The 20464-nt window shown below is 37.6% G+C and overlaps 3 protein-coding genes across 11 annotated transcripts; all 3 read left to right on the plus strand.

The window, feature by feature from the left end:
* Nucleotides 1-1355: 1355 nt before the first annotated feature.
* On the plus strand, nt 1356-5389 carry LOC147534441 (ankyrin repeat domain-containing protein 2B-like). 2 transcript variants are annotated; one of them, XM_086651229.1, is made up of 10 exons: nt 1356-1546; nt 1626-1678; nt 2646-2698; nt 2838-2938; nt 3059-3268; nt 3347-3495; nt 3657-3828; nt 3926-4018; nt 4604-4743; nt 5020-5389. In XM_086651229.1, the coding sequence occupies exons 3-10, from the start codon at nt 2653-2655 to the stop codon at nt 5117-5119; spliced, it is 1011 nt and encodes a 336-aa protein (XP_086507355.1). In that variant the 5' UTR covers nt 1356-1546; nt 1626-1678; nt 2646-2652; the 3' UTR covers nt 5120-5389. The 2 variants fall into 2 exon arrangements, with proteins under 2 accessions (XP_086507355.1, XP_086507357.1); XM_086651231.1 differs by having other exon boundaries at nt 1452-1546; nt 1614-1678.
* A 3427-nt stretch (nt 5390-8816) lies between these two features.
* Nucleotides 8817-14771, plus strand: LOC147534442 (ankyrin repeat domain-containing protein 2B-like). 7 transcript variants are annotated; one of them, XM_086651227.1, is made up of 11 exons: nt 8944-9010; nt 10138-10202; nt 11056-11163; nt 11997-12052; nt 12187-12287; nt 12411-12620; nt 12709-12857; nt 13019-13211; nt 13309-13401; nt 13979-14118; nt 14422-14771. In XM_086651227.1, the coding sequence occupies exons 4-11, from the start codon at nt 12007-12009 to the stop codon at nt 14519-14521; spliced, it is 1032 nt and encodes a 343-aa protein (XP_086507353.1). In that variant the 5' UTR covers nt 8944-9010; nt 10138-10202; nt 11056-11163; nt 11997-12006; the 3' UTR covers nt 14522-14771. The 7 variants fall into 7 exon arrangements, with proteins under 7 accessions (XP_086507349.1, XP_086507353.1, XP_086507352.1 ...); XM_086651226.1 differs by lacking the exon at nt 8944-9010 and adding an exon at nt 9917-10046 and having other exon boundaries at nt 10091-10202; XM_086651225.1 differs by lacking the exon at nt 8944-9010 and adding an exon at nt 9958-10046 and having other exon boundaries at nt 10091-10187; nt 10970-11163.
* A 1323-nt stretch (nt 14772-16094) lies between these two features.
* On the plus strand, nt 16095-20287 carry LOC147534443 (protein kinase family protein / C-type lectin domain-containing protein). 2 transcript variants are annotated; one of them, XM_086651233.1, is made up of 4 exons: nt 16095-17537; nt 17729-18160; nt 18651-19221; nt 19542-20287. In XM_086651233.1, the coding sequence occupies exons 1-4, from the start codon at nt 17420-17422 to the stop codon at nt 20152-20154; spliced, it is 1734 nt and encodes a 577-aa protein (XP_086507359.1). In that variant the 5' UTR covers nt 16095-17419; the 3' UTR covers nt 20155-20287. The 2 variants fall into 2 exon arrangements, with proteins under 2 accessions (XP_086507359.1, XP_086507358.1); XM_086651232.1 differs by having other exon boundaries at nt 16529-17537; nt 17726-18160.
* The last annotated feature ends 177 nt before the right edge of the window (nt 20288-20464 follow it).

A 20464-nucleotide genomic window follows, 5' to 3' on the forward strand; every position in this document is an offset into this window, starting at 1 on the left:
CCAGACTCAAAGGCATTCGATTCAATAACATAGAAACAAAACTGTGTCGGATGTGTGAAGATTATGAAGGGCTTCGATGGCGAGTGTTGAACGATGCAATACTCACCACACTCAAAGGCCTTCGATTCAATATTATAGAAACAAAACTGTGTCGGATGTGTGAAGATTATGAAGAAGAAATCAACCATCTCTTTTAAGAGTGTCAATTTGCAAACCTGGTTTCGATTTCCTTTAGGCTATCGGTTTGAGGGAAAAAACTACTCAATCTAATTTGGCTCGATTGACTTTATAAAATTAGAAGACAACCTATATTTTAGGGTTATGGGTAGGTTAGTATCCTGTTTAACTCATAGGTTGTGCCCTCTCATGTCGGTACAAATTTCTCCATGCTGAAAGAAGTCACTATAATACACAATGTCATAAGACGATAAATCAACTTGAAAGTAAAGAACCTCACAAACAGGAAACGAACCGAACCCGCTCAAAGCATGAACTCTCGGAAACAATAGCAATTACCAACAAATCAACTTGAACGAAGAAAATAAACTGTATTATCATTTATAAACAACTTGTTTAGATAAATCTACATGTGAAAATAAGTTCAGTTTTCTACTGAACTTAGAATAAAATAGTAAAAGACTTCATAAATCTGAGCTTTCTGGATTTTTGAAGCCAATTTGATGCAAGTTGCACCAAGAAAAAGAAATCCTCCTTAACTTATAATACATTCAAGAAGTATATGAATATTAAAATCAAAGAGGAAAAAAGCATTCACCCTTCTTCTATAGTTGCAGTTACTCAAACAAATTATGCTTATCGAATTCGACTGATATTGGCGAACGGCTCGGGGTTAGCTTTTGGTGCAGGCTTAGCAGCTTCAGGAGCTCCAAATACATTCCAAAATCTTAAAGTTTCATCTCCTGCTGCTGATGCCACAGTACATCCATCTGGACTCTGCTCAAATTTCTAAACAAACAAGAATTTAAAAAGAGTAAGAAAATTGAACCAAACCATCTAATGAAACTTCGAATCGAGATTTGGGTATTTGTTTTTATCATTACCTGAGCCCTGAATAGAACTCTAAAAGTATGACCAGTAAGCTTAGCCATTTAACCATTGATGGGTACTTCCAAAGAGTTAATTGGTTCTGAGTAAACCCATGAGAGCTTAAAAGTTCTTTCATTTTTGTTCCAAAGTAAAGAACAAACTTGTGAGCCAGTATCAACTGAATTCAAACAAACTTGTGGGTGGTTTCAGTAATTACTAATTAAAGTGGGGGGTTTCAGTAAAGGCATTATCAGAAGTGGGGGTAAAACGTAAGAGGACAAGAAAGTAATATTGAAAGTATCAAAGTTAAATCTAACGGAGTTGGGGGGTTTCAGTAATTACTAATTAAAGTGGGGGTTTCAGTAAAGCCATTATCAGAGTTGGGGGTTTTAGTAATTCTCCCTTTGGGTAATGGTAATGCTATCACCTATTCTTTGCTTTGAAAGTCGACCAAATTTAGGGTTCTTTCTTGTTGACAAAGAAAGGCAAAGAAAATTGGGTAAGATTTCGATCCATTCATCTTCTTCTTCTTCACTATTTTCAGCTGTAAAACTGATCTTCTCTAGGGGGATTTGCAGTAGCAGTTGAACAGAAGGAAGTACCGGCAGCACTTGACGGAGTGAATCCCTTAGTAAGTGAATCCCTAATTTTCAATTTGTTATTTCTTAAATCCTCAATTCTCATTCGTTTCGTGCTTCTGATTTTCCTATGCATCAATAATTTTTCTTCCGAATCTCCGTCTTGATGTTAACATGCTCCTGCTATCTCTCTCTCTCTCTCTTTAACTTTTGATGTGTTCCAGTTTCGTATCATCATCTGATTTCTTGGTTGACTAAAATTGAGTTGAAAGGAAGTAGGGTTTTAGAGATAGAAATTAGTTTTAGATACAGAAGAAAACGATATTAATGGAATAAATTGTCATAAGGACAGGAAATTGGTTGAAAATTGTTTTCCAACAAAGAAAATACAAAGCTATGTGTTTCAAAAGAAGAACTACTGAGCCATGTTCATCGCACATGTTTCGGCACGGTTGCTTCTTGGTTCTCACACGCCTACTCGTTATGATTTAAGAGCGAGGGGAGGATTTTGGAGTTCTGCTTTGAATTGACATGATTTGAGTATGTCTGCCGTGGTGGATGATCGGGTTTGTAATTGTTACTGTGCTCTTAGAGTTCCCAACAAATGAAAGTATCAATATGTTATCCCATTTCTGGTGGATATTTTTTTTTTGAAACTTATATTTTTTTTGAAACTTAGATTGAATATGTTATCCCATTTCTGGCGGATATGACCCTTCTTTCAAACTTACTTGTTCATGCCGATCATAAACAATAGAGTCAAGCTGTTCACTTTCTCTGGCGAAAGTAAGAGTTAAAATGGCCGAATATTGTAGTGTACCAGGAATATCTTATGGTCTTTCATGTGACCATGTTTATCGTGTCTTCGTTGAATGCTATATGTATGATTTAAGGAACACCTTGATAACTTACATTGGGAAAACAGTCTTCTTGCGAGTTTTTTGATTTTATGTCTGAAAGTTCTGTTGTGTTTGATTGTAACGTAGTAAGTCTTTTTTCCCTTTTTTTTCAACCGTGCAGTTTCTTCATGGCGTCTAACTCCGAAAAGGATAAGTCGACCTCTAGCGGCGAGGGTATGTGTAGTTTCTTGCTTTCTTTTCACTTGTATGAAGCCCATATTTTGTTCCAATATTTGTGAGTGATGCCAAGAGCTTTGTAATTTTGAACCCTCCGTGGCTAACTTTCTACATGCATTTACTTCATGTTTTCCAGGGGATAACAAAGGTTCCAAGTCAGAAACATCTCCTATCGAGTCAGGAGCTGGATTTCCTGGCAATCCTTTTGATCTATCTGCTATGTCTAGCCTCCTCAATGTATTTCCTCTTCTCTACATTACTTGGAATCTAACATCTTTAGCTAGAGAGAGAAAATGTAATCTTGCCTCCCATCTTTAGGGAAGTTATTGATTAACCTATATGATCTGCTTAATATAGGATCCAAGTATAAAAGAATTAGCTGAGCAAATAGCAAGTGACCCCACGTTCAACCAGATGGCTGAGCAGCTACAAAAGTCTGTTGAAGCTGGTGGTGGAGAAGGCGTCTCTCAGTTCGATACGCAGCAATATTTCTCTACCATGCAGCAGGTTATGCAAAACCCTCAATTCATGAACATGGCTGAGCGCCTTGGCAATGCTTTAATGCAGGTAATTAGCAGTCTTTTCTCATGTATCACCATATGTAAACCTATCGATTGACATATAATTTTATTTATATGGTGATAGGATCCATCTACTTCCAGTATGCTGGAAAATTTGGCAAATCCAATACGAAAAGAAGAGTTTGAAGAACGAATGACACGCATCAAGGAAGATCCATCTTTAAAGCCCATACTAGATGAGATTGAAAGTGGCGGGCCAGCTGCAATGATGAAGTATGAATTCTATGATCTAACTGCATCGTAGTTACCCATTTTGATCTTATGAAAGTTGAAGAAAGCAAGAACTAGTTTATCTTCTGCAATAATGTGGCATTAGTTTATGAGTTTTTCTGTCTGCTCCTTATCAATTTAGTTTATTTTTTGGGGGTTTTTAGGTACTGGAATGATCCTAACGTTCTACAGAAGTTGGGACAAGCTATGGGACTTGGAATTTCAGGAGAAGTTCCCACTTCAACTGAACTTACCGAACCAGATGAAACAGAAGACGAAACAGCTAATGAAGATGAATCGATTGTACATCACACTGCGAGTGTTGGTGACGCTGAGGTATTCATCCTTACCGTAATTTACTTTTACATTTTTATTTGTCAGTTACCATCCCACAGGCTAGATATTCATTGTTGTCTCTCCATTACTGTAATAGGGTTTAAAAGCAGCACTTGCATCTGGGGCAGATAAAGATGAAGAAGATTCAGAAGGAAGAACTGCTTTACATTTTGCATGTGGATATGGTGAGGTATGGTAATCTCTCAAAGACATTACTGTTCATCAAGTATTAATACTCTGTAAAGAAACTCATAAATTGTGCGGGGATTTTCTTATTAGGAATGGCTTTTCATATGTCAAAATGGTTGATTCTTCCTTGCATATGTAAAAGTATCGTCTACCCAATTCAGATACGTTTGAATTGATCTCTTGCATTTGTAAACTTGACGCTAACAACTCATCCATCTAAGATGGCTTTAGCCATATCATAAGTTTGCCACTAGTGCACATGGGTACTTATAACTATATATATAGAATACACACACACACACTCACGCACGCATATATTAGTTCTACAAAATCGGCCAGAGTAACTTGGCGCATATAGGTAGGGATTTTGAGATCGACTTGTCGGCCCATGTCCTATCCCGTTCTGATCCCCCCTCAACTGCCTAGACAGTTACAAAGCATTGATTGGTTTTATCATTATGATATTTGCACCACTATGACTATGTTTGTATATTAATTTCTGCTGATGAACTTGTAGCTTGTATGTGGCGGCATCTGAAGTTCCCATTAATAGTAGTTAATAAACCGCTCTTCTTCTTTATAACAGGTAAAGTGTGCTCAGATCCTCCTTGAAGCTGGAGCAACAGTAGATGCTTTGGATAAAAATAAAAATACTGCTCTTCATTACGCTGCTGGTTATGGAAGGAAGGAGTGTGTAGCACTTCTTTTAGACAACGGTGCTGCTGTGTAAGCTTACTTCACTTCTTTGTAGATATCCTGTGTTCCCATTGGACGATGCTTGACAAACACCCAGGAAACCCACAAAGTACCGGAATGTCCATATGTTGCGCTGTGAAAGATGTATATTGTGTTATATAATGGAACGCCCCATAGCAAATTTCGGCACTTTACGTGTTCATTAGGAATTCTTTTAGCTCTTGCGTTTCCTATTTATCATGAATCCACATTAGTTGAAAACAACCGTGACATGTATTTAACCGTAATTTCTTCTTCGTGATGTAGGACACTCCAAAACTTGGACCGAAAGACACCGATAGATGTGGCGAAGCTGAACAACCAACAGGATGTATTGAAGCTGCTAGAAAAGGATGCATTCGTCTAACTTGGAAGGTCATAGAGGGGCCGCTCCTCGTTCTTCCTTGCTGCGCTATTCTTACCCTTGAGTTTCTTATGAATCGGGGTATAATTTGTGCTGAAACTGGTAGTGTTTCGTGTCTTTGTTCGTTTTATTGCTGTTAATTCATGGTGATCTTTGTCTGGAAACAGTACTTTTCATGTGATAAATCCTGGAAGTTTAGTTTTTATGTTTGTGGGCAGATAATAAGTTATCGTCTGACTATCTTTCACTATCAAACTTATCATATAGTTTTTTTTTCCTTATTTTTGTGTACTTCTAAAGTAGAGTTCTATTAAGGGGTGACGGTAACAGTGGGAAGGTTACTCCTTTTATTATTATTCCAAGAGGAGATAGAAGGAACTGTCTGAACAGAGGTGCAAGAGAGGAGAATGAACTTTCCGAACAGACAGACAGAGAGAGGTGCGAGAGAGCTGTCCCCTCTCCCTAATAGCCGGTGCTAACTAGCCGTTAGATTGTGAGTACATCTTTTCGCTTCTGCCGGCCATTGTGGTGGTAGTAGTCCTAGTTTTATTTTTATTTTATTGGAAAATCAGATGAGGTATGGGTGAGAGAATCCAAAAAAATTGGGAAAATAATTTGGCTTCCTACTAATTAAGAGAGAAACAAATGAGACAAAGTGGGAGAGAGATGATAGAATCATCAATATTGAGAGCCATTCACTAGATCAATATGTTGCGTTTAAGGTGGGCGTTAAAACCTATAAAAGTCATCCTACGCAAGGGCGGATTACACCTGACTAGCCTAAAACTTCCATAAAACAGTCAATAGAAAAAAAAAAAAAAAAAAAAATTTTCGTGGACCTTTTGTTTGGAAGACGTAATTTCTAGTAAATTTACTATTGGTTAACTAAGTTAATCAAGGAACATGTATCCTAATATATCCGTTAACGGTCAGTCTGTAATTTAGAACGCTAAAACTTTTATTAACAGTAAGAATAATTGATTTCTTAACAATGATTTCAACTGCAGAAATTATCGCTAATGTAATTTTGTCGTCTTTACAAATTCATGGTAAATGTAGTACAATTTTATTTCATAAGCAGCCTGTAGTTTTAATTAAGTCGTAAAAGAACAAACGCAGTGGGAGCAAATAAAGTCAAACTCTATGATAGAAAGAAAATCGAAAGTTGACAAAATTAGTATTCACACGTCTCTGTGAGGTAAGTGGTCTACCAGTAAGCCATCTATTGCTTGATAAATATAACTTTCGAGATAATTTAGAAAATCTATCCCTGGCTACCACTAAGCAGGCCCGTGTGGTGGGGAGTGCGGGCCGTGCGCCCGCACTGGCCCCCCACCACAAGGGGCCCATCTTTTTCTTCTCTCTCCTGTAGTAGTAGCTAAGTAATTTCACGTTTATCCCTAAGCACAGAAGCTCTGACAGCTTAACTTGTTTGCTGTCTAAATGGGAGCGTAAGTGATCCCGGTTTCAAGTCCCCCGTGATGCAGTTTTTTTCCTTTTTTTTTTTTGGTAGTATGGCATTTGACATACATATGCAATTAATGAGATTTACACTACATAACTATTAAAAAGTTCCACATGAAATAACTTTTTTTGTCTTTTTTTTTTCTTAAGAGATATGCCAATACTTTGGGTTAGTTTGAATTTCTTCAAGAAATATTTTAATAGTAGGGCAATTTGACATAGTATATGCAATTAGTTTAGGCATTACAATTCATAAATATTAGTAAGTCCTACACCGAACAACCTTTTTTCTTAAGATCTAGGCCAATAGTTTGAGTTTCTTCTACAAATATTTTAATAGATAGCTGAAAATCCGACATAGTATTTGCATTTGCTATAGACATTATGATCAAATGTTTAAATCTTATCATTTTCAAACAAATAATATTAGAAGATTCAAGTCAAAACGCAAATATAATCAGATCTTATTGAGAAGAGGAAAACATACTCCAAAAACCTTACCAAAGAATAAAGACAGGAAAGAGAAGAAAGCAACGATGGGGTGGGAGGAGATGAGGACGTATATTTTTTGTTACACAAAAATTTGTCCATTCGAAAAATAAACCTCCAGAGGTTTTTTTGTTTTCCAACATTTTATGGAAAGCTATTAATCAATGAACCTATATAAGAAAAAATGATAGCTTAACAATATTAGATATCATACATAGAGCTCGCATTCGGCTCTAATTTAATATCTTTTGTATAGTTTTTTTTTTTTTTGTAATTTATGTTTCGTACCTTTTGTAAGAAAATTCTTTCAACATATATTTGTATAAAGGGCCCCGACTAAAATTTGGCACTGGGCCTCTAAATTGTCAAGCACGGCCCTGCCACTAAGCTATTTGTTTCTTGATGACTATAACCTTTGGGATAATTCAAGAAACCTATTCCTGGCTGCAGTCAGGGATGGTCTCTAAGTACATTCGCCCATGATCCTACGGGACGTTAAAACTTACAAAACTTATATGTTTCAACAACATACGGACACAACAAACCAAGAAATCTATGCACTTTAACATAAGTAACAAACATGGGCGGACCTATGTGAGGGCAAGAAGGGGCAATTGCCTCGGGTCATTTTTGAAATTTTGTAACTTAAGAAAGGATGATTTCGTCACTTCGAATTTTTTTTAGAAAGTCTGATAGGGTTTACAACCCACCAGCCGAGAGGAGAGAGACCAAGAGTATTTGCAAGGAAAGAAAAGATTGGGAGGGAGGGAGGAAGAGATAGGAAGATTTGGTTATCTTATTTCTCCCAAAATTCTTCAATATTTCTAGTTTTGATTCAGCCATTTAGGTAGTAGTATCTTTTAGTTTCTTATGGTAGGTTGTTTTAGGGTTTCATTGTTTTTCGCTTTTTAAAGTTTTGATTATTTGAGATTAGTTTAGCCTTTGAAGAACCTTGAACCTATGCAAAATTCTAGATTCATAATTGTTATAGTCTATAGTTTCTCACCCTAAATTGTTTTAGGTTTTTTTTTTGTTTCCCTCTCTAAATTGTTCAACAATGGGATTTGATAAATTTGTTTTAGTTTCTTCTTTGTAGATTGTTTTAGGGTTTCAGTGTTTTTCTCTTTTTAAAGTTTTAATTGTTTTAGATTAGTTTAACCTTGAAGAATCTTGAACATATGCAAATTCTAGATTCATAATTGTTATAGCCTATAGTTTCTCTCCTAAATTATTTTAGGGTTTTTTGTTTTTCTCTCTCTAATTTGTTTAACAATGAGATTTGATAAAGAAAACTTATAAAGCCTATATTCATAATTGTTTCTCCCAATATTATTTTGAGATTTTTGTTTCTTTTTCTAAATTATTATAGTTTGATCTTGGAATAAGAATACTTATGCATAACCTAGAGAGTAGAGAGTTCATAATATATTATTAGATTTTGTTTCATAAAAAAGAAAATTGATTTTGACTCAAAATAGAATTTCATTTAAGTTAGTCTCTCCAAACCTTAAACCTAGGTAATGTATGTTTTGATTCCAATTGAAAGTATGGTACTACTTATATAGTATACTTCATAAAAAAAAAGTCTGTTAAGTTCAAGGGAAGAGCTCGCCTCCCTTGGTTTGAAATCCTGGTTCCGCCTCTGGTAACAAAATTTATGAATGCTCTTCAACATAAAGAACAAAAATTTGAAGCTCACCTGTGGTCTTCATTGAGCTTAACCGTAGTTTCTTAGTTCTCATAACACCTAACGAAAGTAATTTAACATCTTGAGGAAGGCATTCAAAACTTTAGTAATCAAGCTCAAACAATGATTCATCAAAAAAAAAAACTCAAAAAAGCTATAATCAAAATTAAAGAAAAAAAACCGACTCAGCCCCCTAGGAAAACAATAAACACTAGGAAAATGCTTCACTAACCGTTAAACAAAGTACGCCCTAGGTTTGATTACAATTCTTGACATTTCTAGGGTCTCTTAGACATTTTTTTTTTTGTTGAAACTCTTATACGTTAACATGAGACTTTTTTTTTTTGTTGAAAGCATTCACTTGAGACTGAAAGTGAAAAACCTACCAATAAAAAATACTACTCATAAAAAGAAAAAGGGAGAATTACTGAAACCCCCCAACTCTGATAATGCCTTTACTGAAACCCCCCACTTTAATTAGTAATTACTGAAACCCCCAACTCCGTTTGATTTAACTTTTATATTTTAAATATTACTTTCTTGCCCTCTTACGTTTTACCCCCACTTCTGATAATTCGTTTACTGAAACCCCCCACTTTTATTAGTAATTACTGAAACCCCCCAACTATTTGAAATGAATAGAGAAGCTCAAAATGGATGGCCAAGATGACACAAAATTATGGAAATATAGTACTAAACTCTTCAATGAAAATATTAGTACTAAACTCAATAAGAAAATAATGAGATCATGACCCATAATCAAGTTCATCTAGAAAATAATACTACTACTAACTTTCTCATGTTTGGTCTAGTACTACTACTTTTGATCATCAACAACCAAGCTGTAGTTTTTTTTTTTTTATGGAAGTCCACCTCCATGCAAATTCATGAATATGAATATGGTGATGGTGGTAGTAATAAGTTTACATGGTGGGTTTCAGTAATTACTAATTAAAGTGGGGGGTTTCAGTAATTACTAATTAAAGTGGGGGGTTTCAGTAATAAATTTTAGTAAATGGTCTTTTGGACATTTCACTCTCTCTAACGGCACAATACCGTTAAATCAGACGGAGTTGAGGGGTTTCAGTAATTACTAATTAAAGTAGGGGATTTCAGTAAAGGCATTATCAGAGTTGGGGGGTTTCAGTAATTCTCCCAAAGAAAAAACCGTTTTTAAGACGAAAATGAAAGTAGTGAAATTGGTTCAGGGCGAACGTGGTATGAAAATTTGGAGGTTTTATATTTCGTACTTATTTGATAGAAAATCTTGACGGTTTTGTAAGATCAACTGTCCAGATTTTTCTTCAAAAAAAAAAAAAAAAAAAACTGTCCAGATTTTTTATTTATACTCATTTGAGCGGAAGGACTGCGGAAGAAATAGGTGGTGACCTATTCTTTGCTTTGAGAGTTCAACCAAATTTAGGGTTCCGAGTCTTCCGACTAGGGGTGCGAATTTTGCCCACGAGCCCGAACCCGCCCACGGGCACCCGAGCCCAACGATGACCATGGACGCCCGCGCCCGTCTCGGGCGCAACCCGCCCAGCCCGCCAAATTTTAGTGGGCGGGCATGGGTTAAAACCTCTACCCGCGCACCCGCCCATGCCCGCACCCACTTAACCTCACCCAATGATAACCAACCAAATTACATCAACTTTATGGGTTGATGAAGCCCCAGCTGTCTATGTTGCTAGGCTTAGTTGAGATGGTAAACAATATGCTTAAGGGAAATCACACGAACCCAATATATTGCTTTGCAATGGCCCAAGAGAATTATTAGTAGAATACTGAAGTAGTCTTTGGCTTTGAGGGGACAAAGAGTGGGGTAAGTTTATATTATATCTCATGAGAATTCTTCATTAGTTTTCAATGTGAGATTAAATTCCTAAAAGGAACAACACAAATAACGTCTAGTTTTAATCTCACATTGTCTCTTTAGAATCAGGAAAGATGTTTCTAGATTATATAAAAAAAGGAAAAAATGATTTTTTTTCAAGTCATGAGATTACCCGCTACCCGCCCGCCCATACCCGAATTACCCGAACTTCTTAATGGGCTTGGGCGGGTAATGAGCAAGGCGAATTTCAAAATTGCCCGCCCAATTAACCCGCTTACCCTAATAGCCATTGAAATTTTGTGCCCGACCCGCCCAGCCCGATGCTTCAAGTGCCCATGGACGCCCATACCCGCCCAATTCCCACCCCTACTTCCGACAGAGAAAGGCAGAGAAATTGGGTAACATTTCGATCCATTCTTCTTCTTCTTCTTCACTATTTTCAGCTTTAAAACTGAGCTTCTGTAGGGGGGATTTGCAGTAGTAGTTGAGGGGAAGAAAATACTAGCAGCAGCACTTGACGGAGTATAATCCATAATCTTCACTTCTTCTTCTTCTTCTTTTTCCATTCCCTGAGTAAGTGAATCCCTAATCTTCAATTTCTTATTTCTTAAATCCCGAATCATATACTAATAAAATTTCTGTGTTGATGTTAACATGCTCCTGCTCTCTCTCCTTAACTTTTGATGTGTTCCAGTTTCTTAAAATTGAGTTGTATGAAGCTGAATGTTTTTTTCGGTATAGACTTACATTGAAAGGAAATAGGGTTTGAGAGATAGATTTAGATAGAGAACAAAGCGATAGTGATGACATAAAAAAGAAAACAGGGTGAAAATTGTTTCTCGAAATACAAAGCCGTATCTTTCGAAAGAAGAACTACCGAGCCATGTTCATCACACATGTTTTGGCATGGTTGGTTCTTTGCTTCTCACACATCTAATGTAGTGGCGTCTTTCTACGGATTTTGGAGTTCTGGTTGAATTTGATATGATTTGAGTGGTGTCTGCCCTGGTGGATGGTTGGGTTTGTAATTGTACCCTTAGAATTCCCAACAAATGAAGGTATCAATATGTTGTCCCATTTCTGGCGGATATGATCCTTCTTTCAAACTTACCTGTTCATGCCCATCATAGACAATAGATTCAAGCTGTTCACTTTCTCTTGGCAAAAGTAAGAGCTAAGATGGCCGACCATTATAGTTTACCTGGATTATTTTATGGTCTTTCAATAGAGGTTTCATGTGATCATGTTTATTTTGTCTTTGTTGAATGCTATATGTACGATTTAAGGAACACCTTGATTAACTTACTTTTGGAAAACAGTCTTCTTGTGAGTTTTTTTTGATTTTATGTCTGAAAGTTCTGTTGTGTTTGATTGTAAAACACTAAGTTTATTTTTCATCCGTGCAGTTATTTCTTCATGGCGTCAAACTCCGAAAAAGATATGTCGACCTCTAGCAACGAGGGTATGTGTGGTTTCTTGCTTTCCTTTCACTTTTATCATGATTGTGTTCAATATTTGTGAATGGGGGCCAAGAGCTTTGAAATTAAGAACCCTCCGTGGCTAACTTTCTGCGTGCATTTACTTCATGTTTTCCAGGGGATGACAAAGGTTCCACGTCGGAAACATCTCCTATCGAGTCAGGAGCTGGATTTCCAGGCGATCCTTTTAATCTGTCTGCGATGTCTAGAGTCTTCAATGTATTTCCTCTTCTCTACACATTACTTGGGAATCTAGCATCTTTAGCTAGAGAGAGAAAATGTAATCTTGCGTCCCATCTTTAGGGATGTTATTGATTAACCTATATGATCTGTTTAATATAGGATCCAAGTATAAAAGAATTAGTAGAGCAGATGGCGAATGATCCCACGTTCAACCAAATGACTGAGCAGCTACAAAAGTCTATTGATGCTGGTGGTGAAGAAGGTATCTCTCAGTTCGATACGCAGCAATATTTCTCTAGCTTGCAGCAGGTTATGCAAAAGCCTCAATTCATGAACATGTCTGAGCGCCTTAACAATGCTTTAATGCAGGTAATTAGCAGTCTTTCCCCATTTATCATCGTTCTCTTTACTATGTGAACCTATAGATTAACATAGAATTTTATTCATATGATGATAGGATCCATCTACTTCCAGTATGCTGGAAATTTTGGCAAATCCAATACATATAGAAGAGTTTGAAGAACAAATGGCACGCGTGGAGGGAGATCCATCTTTAAAGCCCATACTAGATGAGATTGAGAGTGGCGGGCCAGCTGCAATGATGAAGTATGAACTCTATGATTTAACTGCGCCATAGGTGCCCATTTTGATATTATGAGAGTTGGAGAAAGCAAAAAAGTGGTTCATCTTTTGTGATAATAAAGCGTTAGTTTATGAGTTTTACTGTCTGCTCCTCCATCAATTTAGTTTATTTTTTGGGTTTTTAGGTACTGGAATGATCCTGACGTTCTACAGAAGTTGGGAGAAGCTATGGGACTTGGAGTTTCAGGAGAAGTTCCCACTTCAACTGAACTTACTGAAACAGATGATACAGAATACGTAACAGATGATACTGAAGACGAAACACCTAATGAAGATGAATCAGTTGTACATCACACTGCGAGTGTTGGTGACATTGAGGTATTTGTCCTTACCGTAATTGACTTATACATTTTTATTTATCAGTTACCATCTCGCAGGCTATATATTCATTGTTGTTTCTCTATTACTGTAATAGGGTTTAAAAGCAGCACTTGCATCTGGGGAAGATAAAGATGAAGAAGATTCAGAGGGAAGAACTGCTTTACATTCTGCATGTGGGTATGGTGAGGTATGGTAATCTCTCAAAGAAATTACTGTTCATCAGATATTAATACTCAGTAAAGAATCTCATAACTTGTGCGGGGCTCTTCTTCTTAGGAATTCCTGTTCATTTGTCAAAACGGTTGATTATTCCTAGCATATGTAAAAATACCGTCCACCCAATTCAGCTACATTTGAATTGATCCCTTGCATTTGTGAATTTGACACTAACAACTCATCCATCTGAACTGGCTTTAGCCACATCATAAGTTTGCCAGTAGTGCACATGGGTACGTATAACTACATATATAGTCACACACACTCGCGTGCGCGCGTGCGTATATGAGTTATACAAATCGGTCAGAGTAACTTGGCGCGTATAGGTAGGAATTTTTAGATCGACTCATTGGCCCATGTCCTGTCCTGAGCTGGTCCCGCCCTCAACTGCTTAGACAATTACAAAGCACTGATTGGTTTTATTATTTTGATATTTGCACCATTACGAGTATATAAATTTTTGCTGATAAACTTGTAACATGTTTGTGCCAGCATATGAAAGTTTCCAGTAAAAGAAGTCAATAAACCTGTCTTCTGTTTTAGAACAGGTAAAGTGTGCTCAGATCCTCCTTGAAGCTGGAGCCACAGTCGATGCTTTGGATAAAAATAAAAATACCGCTCTTCATTACGCTGCTGGTTATGGATGGAAGGAATGTGTAGCACTTCTTTTAGACAACGGTGCTGCCGTGTAAGCTTACTTAACTTGTTTGTAGATATCCTGTATTCCCGTTGGACGATGCTTGACAAACACCCAAAAAATCGACAAAGTACCGAAATGACCATATGTTGCGCTGTGAATTATTGGATCTACGTTGATGTATTTTGTGTTAAACAGATATCAACCATTCATGGAACACCACCACATAGCATCGGTACTTTAGGTGTTCAATAGAAATTTGTTTAGCTTTTGCCTTGCCTATTTATCATCAACCCTCGTTAGATAAAATTAATGAGACCTGTATTTACCCGTAATTTCTTCTTCGTGATCCAGGACTCTCCAAAACTTGGATGGAGAGACACCGATAGATGTGGCGAAGCTGAACAACCAACAGGATGTATTGAAGCTACTAGAAAAGGATGCATTCGTCTAACCTGGAAGGTCACACTCGTACTTCCTTGCTGTCTGAAATGGATTTGTATCTTTTGGCTTCTTATGAATTGGGGTACAATTTGTGCTGAAACTGGTTTTTTGTGTCTTGGTTCGTTATATTGCTGTTAATTTCCGGTGGTCTTTGTCCGGAAGCAGTATTTTTCATGTGATGAACCTTGGGAGTTTGGATTTTATGTTTGTAGACAGATAACAAGTTATCATCTCACTATCTTAAACTATCAAATTTGTCATTTTAGTAGTTTCCTTTACTTTTTCATACTTCTAAAGTAGAGTTCTATTAAATTGTTGGGAAGTTTTATAGGGCCCTCCCATTTTTGTTAAAAGGCCTCCCCATAAATTCATTGACTTGGTAAATAGTCATTGACCTTGTTTGGTTAAAGGCCCCCCCATACAATGGTTTAAAAATACCCACTTTAAGGGTGTATATCACCCACATTAGCAATCTGCACATCTTAACCCTAAATCTCTTCAAAACTCAAATCCCTAAACATTCATCTTCTTCCACTTGGGTGATAACCAAATTTTTAAAAAACTAAACATAGGGTTTGAGGAAGATAAAAGTGGAAGATAGAAAGAGGGAGAGAGAACGAGAGAGAATGAGGGAGAGATGAAGATGAAAATGGCGTTAGTGATAGAGTTGAAAGATTTTATAGAGAGAGAGAAGATAAACTGAAGAAGAAGAAGATGAAACAGAGGTACTGGTGCAATTTTCGGATCGATCCCACCGAAAAATGTTACAAAATTCGGCCCGAGCCCACCGAAAAATGTTACATAATTCGGTCTGAGCCCACCGAAAATTGGTCCAGCAGCTATTAGTCTTACTGGCCCAATTTTCGGTGGGCTCAGGCCGAATTATGCAACATTTACAGCTCGACCCCACCGTATTTGCCACCAGTAGCTTTTCGGTCTGGTGCAACTGGGAAAGCTCACTTGGAGGTTTTCTTCCTCTTTTGATTTTCACCTTCTTCCAGACCAAATAAGGTCCGCAAATCTTCTTCCTTGTGTTGCTAACCAGTAGATTCAAGTATTCAAACTATATAGCTTCAAAAAATCGAAAAAAACTAAACCTACGGTTATGAGGAAGAAGAAAGAGGAAGAGATGAAGATGGAAAGAGGAGAAAGAAAGAGAGAGAAACCGGGAGAGATGAAGATGAAAATGGCGGTAGTGATAGAGGTAATAGATGAAGAAGAAGAAGATGAAACAAAAGTTATGAGGAAGATGAAAGAGGGGTGGAGCTTTTGATTAGTTAAAGGACTTTTTCTTGGTTTTAATAATTTTGACCTAACGGCGTTAAGTTTACCGTTAGGTCAAACAAGAGAAGGGAGAGTGCCTTTTTCTAGAGGGGTCCTTCTAACCAAAATGGGAGATTTGGGAGGCACTTTTAAAGGAGGGGCCCTTTTAACAAAAATGGGGGGCCCCTATAAAATCTCCCTAAATGGTTAGGGTAACAGTGCAGAGGATACTCCTCTTTTCAGTGGAAGATAAGATAGAAGGAACAGGGAGAGGTGCGAGAGAGGAGAATGAACTGTCTGTACAGAGGTGCGAGAAAGATGTCCCCTCTTTATTAGCGAGTGCGAACTGTGCAAACAGAGAGGTCCGAGAGAGAGACCTCCCGTCTCTTGTTTAGCCCCTAATCAAGGGCATCAAGTCACAAGAGAGGTGAACCCGAATGGGATACTATCACCTAAGTTTGAAATTGGGAGGTCGATGCGTGTCTCTAAGGCGCCTTAAGCCTTGTTTTGGCTTTAAATCAATTAGGTTGGTCCTGGTTTAAACTCTGCTCCGGACTTTGTAACAATAAAGAGGAGCCTGCGGAAATCAGCTCGACCCTTAAACCTGTTAGCCGCACGGAAAGGCGGTATAGGCTCCAGTTTAATCGTCAAGTCTTAATCCAACCAAATGTTTGGGGCAGAGAAGTTCTTAAAATTTAAGATTCTAAGTAACGTTTAAAGCGAGAACATGTTGGAAGACAACTTTTCCATATATAGTCTACAGATTCGACAAGAAGATCCATCAAATACGAAGCATATGCAATAAGGAAACAACTGCGGAATTGTGGTTTTATCTAAGCCGGAGGATCTTGATTTCCTTATTACAACCACAAAATTGTGGTTTTATCTCAGCCGATGGATTCTCACGGTCTCATTTCAGCTGCTCATCAGTAGTCGACAAACCAAACCCATATAAAGCAAACAGGTTCGTCCTAATCAACCATGCAAGGTTCAATATCTAAATTTAGATTTTGAATTCAATTCTTTAGAACTACAAAAGACTATCTACTTACTAGAGTTTAGGAGAGGTTTTGGAGTTTCATAGAAGTTCTGTGAAGAGTAAGTAACAACTCACTGTGGTTGATGAAATCTTCATATCTTGAATGATAATCTCAAAGTCAAATTTAGACATCATCAATGTGGTGGTGGTGGTGGTGGTGGTGGTGGAGTAGAAGGGGCTAAAATTAAGTTTTTCAATTTTTGGGCTTAAAAACATTTTTTTTTTCTTCAAAAACACATCTATTCCCACCCAAATCATTGTATCCCCCCCCCCATTTCATGTAGAATCCACCTTCTATATCTACTAGTATCTCTGTAGGAGTTTAAGCTTATGTTTTGAAAGTAGTAATTTTTGGGAAAATTATAGGTAAACCAATAAGTATGATTCTTAATTGCTTCATTAATATTCTCCAGTGATTCTTCTCCTCCTCCTCGAACGAACCCCCCCACCAAACCCAAATTTGGGCATAACTTCCTCTCTCTGTTTTAGGGTTTTTCAGAGTAAAACCTCAGATTGGGTAAATTCCGACTCAATTACTTCAACATTTTCATCTTTTCAAGCTCAATCTCTCTCACTCTAACTCTTTAAGACAATGCTTGGGTGAGTATGGCCGCCGATGAAATGAGAGGAGCACCCACCAGAATCTTCTTCTACTTCTTTCTATGGGGGTTTACCTTTTGTCTTCTCAGCTGCAGCAGCAGTCTAGTTAGGGCACAACAAAATGGTAATTTTTTTTCTTAAATTTGATACTCATCTAGTTCAAATCTTGCTGATTAACTGAACCCATGTTTCCAAATTATTAACTTTTGATTTTGAGATGTTGTTTTTGACAAAGAAGAATTAATAGTTCAGTTATCATTTTGTACAAGTTAGTAGGTTTTATTGTTAATTTAGGTTTTGAAATGTGAATAGCAGTATGCCCCTCTGGATGGGAAATCGGTCCGAACAAGAACAAGTGCTTTGGGCATGTATCAAATGGGACTTCTTGGGATGGGTCTGAGTCACATTGTAATCACTTCCATGGTCATTTGGCTGCTGTTTCAAATTCCATAGAACTGAGTTTCGTCCAGGACTTATGTGGCGCCTCGGCTACCAATGGCTGTTGGATTGGTGGGAGAGGCTTCATTTCCACCCTTGATGAGGGTTGGAAGTGGTCTGACAATGGTTCATTTTGGAACGAGTCAGTCTTCCTTGGAGGAGCATCACCACTTCACTCCATCTGCGCCAATTCATCGTGCCGAATTATTAAGCCGTCTGGTTCATGTACCTTGGTGAATCACACTCCTCTCTCCTTTGCCGTTGACAAATGCAATAGTTCCAAAGAGTTTATATGCATGCTTGATATAGGTAAGCCTTTCATTTCGCGCACGCTATCTTATTGTATTTTGTTAGGCTTAGGTGACTTATAATAAAGTTGGAAAGTTTGAAGATCATAATAATCTTGCCAATAAGTGATGAGGAAACCAAGGTTAAAGCACAAGCTTAAATGGTTTCAACTCGATCTTATTCTTGCCTTCATACCTTCATAATTTGTGTTCTTTACACATACACACACAATATTCTCTCGCGCTCCTTGGTTGGGCTTGATTGGATCGTCCGAGTTACTTGGAAAGGCTTTCTTCTACTACCACTTATCCTTTTTCAGTTTTTCTTTTAATTTCTTTCTCCTAATGGACTTGTCCCTTGGCCGACCCCAAGACAATCCCAAGCCTAACTGCTTAACCCTCACGTAGAAGTCTGAAGTTATGTTGTCAAATATCTTGAATGATTGTTATTTCTCTATTTGGATGGTTACTTAATGCTTCTTTTAAATACTGAAAGATATATTTTGCATTAGATGATAAATGTTACCAGAAACGGTGCCACAAGGAATATTTTGCAATCCTCTCGGTTGTTAGTGCCCTAATCCTTTTCACGACATTAGCGGTTGTGGTTTGGCTCCTTGTATACAAACGTAGTAAGAGAAGAAGAAGATCACATAAAGTATCTAATCCAGCAACATGTGCGTTACTACCCCCATCGTGGAAGGTCTTTACAAATGAGGAGCTCCGCTCAATTACTAAAAATTTTAGTGAAGGAAGCCGACTTGTTGGAGATGCAAAGACAGGTGGGACTTATAGTGGGCTTCTGCCTGATGGATCAAGAGTAGCAGTCAAGCGGTTAAAGAGGTCTAATTTTCAGAGGAAGAAAGAGTTCTATTCTGAAATTGGAAGAGTTGCAAGACTTTATCATCCTAATTTAGTAGCTGTAAGAGGGTGTTGCTACGATCATGGTAATTGCTATATCGTTTACGAGTTTGTTGTTAATGGCCCCCTGGATAGATGGCTTCACCACATTCCAAGAGGTGGTAGGAGCTTAGATTGGGCAATGAGAATGAGAGTTGCCACTACTCTAGCTCAAGGAATTGCGTAAGTGGAAATTCTTAATCTTCTTTTTACGAACTTGCATTAATTAATCTTCATATATTAGTTTTTGTTGTTCATTTGGTTTCCTTTTTCGTGTCATTTCTAAATGTACTACGGCTAGAATACATGGCGAGAGCTTATAAATTAAGCAATCTAGTTCTTAGGACAAATATGCCCATCTTCTCAAGTATATCTAGTATCATAACCTACCATTTTGTTTGATTGGATGCTTATTTCATTATATTGATCCTTTTCACATATCGATCTCCATCCCTACGGGTATATAATACATGTTTTTCTCTCCTCTCTGCCAATGGAAACAGGTTCCTGCACGACAAAGTGAAGCCACATGTAGTCCACCGAGACATCCGAGCCAGCAATGTATTACTCGACGAAGAATTCGGGGCACACCTAATGGGAGTCGGCCTCTCAAAATTTGTGCCATGGGAAGTAATGCATGAAAGGACAGTAATGGCTGCTACATATGGTTATCTTGCTCCAGAATTTGTATACAGAAATGAACTAACAACAAAGAGCGACGTTTATAGCTTCGGAGTATTGCTTCTTGAAATTGTTAGTGGGCGTAGGCCCGCACAGGCAGTTGATTCTGTTGGGGGGCTTAGCATATTCGAATGGGCAACACCTCTGGTCCAGTCTCACCGGTACCGAGACTTATTGGACCCGCTTATCTCGGACATTCCTGAAGTTGGCCTTATACAAAAGGTGGTAGATCTTGTTTATGCCTGCACACAACATGTTCCATCAGTGCGGCCGAGAATGTCACATGTAGTTCATCAACTGCAACAATTGGGGTCTAAGACGGCAGCGACTACTAGTAGCATTAACACCGAGGCGGAAGAGAGAAGTGTTGCTGGAACAAGCACAAGTGTGTCTCCTATTTCTGCACTGGAAATGGAGGTCAACAATATTATATGACAATAGAGTATAATCTTTGCTTATTTGGAACTTCAATTGTTCTATTATTGTAATATTATGGTTTAGCTTCAATTAGTACAAAACTCACTAATGAATCATTTCTTGGGGAAAAAATAACTTACATTTTGCTGAATTTTTGTTGTGCGTTTTTTATTATTTTTATCTAACAAGAACCAACAAACACATAGGTTTAAGCTCGAATTGGAACAATTTTTCTATATTTTCGTCTGAAGGTTGTCGAAACGTTAGTTCCAGCAATTAGTTGATCAATTACTGCCAAATTAAACTTGTTGGAAATTTGACTGTCATG

The sequence above is a fragment of the Eschscholzia californica genome, unplaced genomic scaffold, assembly GCF_041429995.1.
Source record: "Eschscholzia californica isolate CP2 unplaced genomic scaffold, dmEscCali1.0.p SCAF_6, whole genome shotgun sequence".
Classification (NCBI taxonomy): Eukaryota; Viridiplantae; Streptophyta; class Magnoliopsida; order Ranunculales; family Papaveraceae; genus Eschscholzia; species Eschscholzia californica.

Bases quoted from the DNA above. Each gene is read 5' to 3' on its own strand.
- LOC147534441 (XM_086651229.1), top strand. From the start codon at position 2,653: ATGGCGTCTAACTCCGAAAAGGATAAGTCGACCTCTAGCGGCGAGG. The intron at 3,496-3,656 runs GTATGAATTCTA...GGGGGTTTTTAG, and splicing joins GGGCCAGCTGCAATGATGAA to GTACTGGAATGATCCTAACG. The intron at 4,019-4,603 runs GTATGGTAATCT...TCTTTATAACAG, and splicing joins TTGCATGTGGATATGGTGAG to GTAAAGTGTGCTCAGATCCT.
- LOC147534442 (XM_086651222.1), top strand. From the start codon at position 11,708: ATGCCCATCATAGACAATAGATTCAAGCTGTTCACTTTCTCTTGGCAA. The intron at 11,758-11,996 runs GTAAGAGCTAAG...TCATCCGTGCAG, and splicing joins TTCACTTTCTCTTGGCAAAA to TTATTTCTTCATGGCGTCAA. The intron at 13,212-13,308 runs GTATTTGTCCTT...TTACTGTAATAG, and splicing joins CGAGTGTTGGTGACATTGAG to GGTTTAAAAGCAGCACTTGC.
- LOC147534443 (XM_086651232.1), top strand. From the start codon at position 17,420: ATGGCCGCCGATGAAATGAGAGGAGCACCCACCAGAATCTTCTTCTAC. The intron at 17,538-17,725 runs GTAATTTTTTTT...AAATGTGAATAG, and splicing joins AGTTAGGGCACAACAAAATG to CAGTATGCCCCTCTGGATGG. The intron at 18,161-18,650 runs GTAAGCCTTTCA...ATTTTGCATTAG, and splicing joins TATATGCATGCTTGATATAG to ATGATAAATGTTACCAGAAA.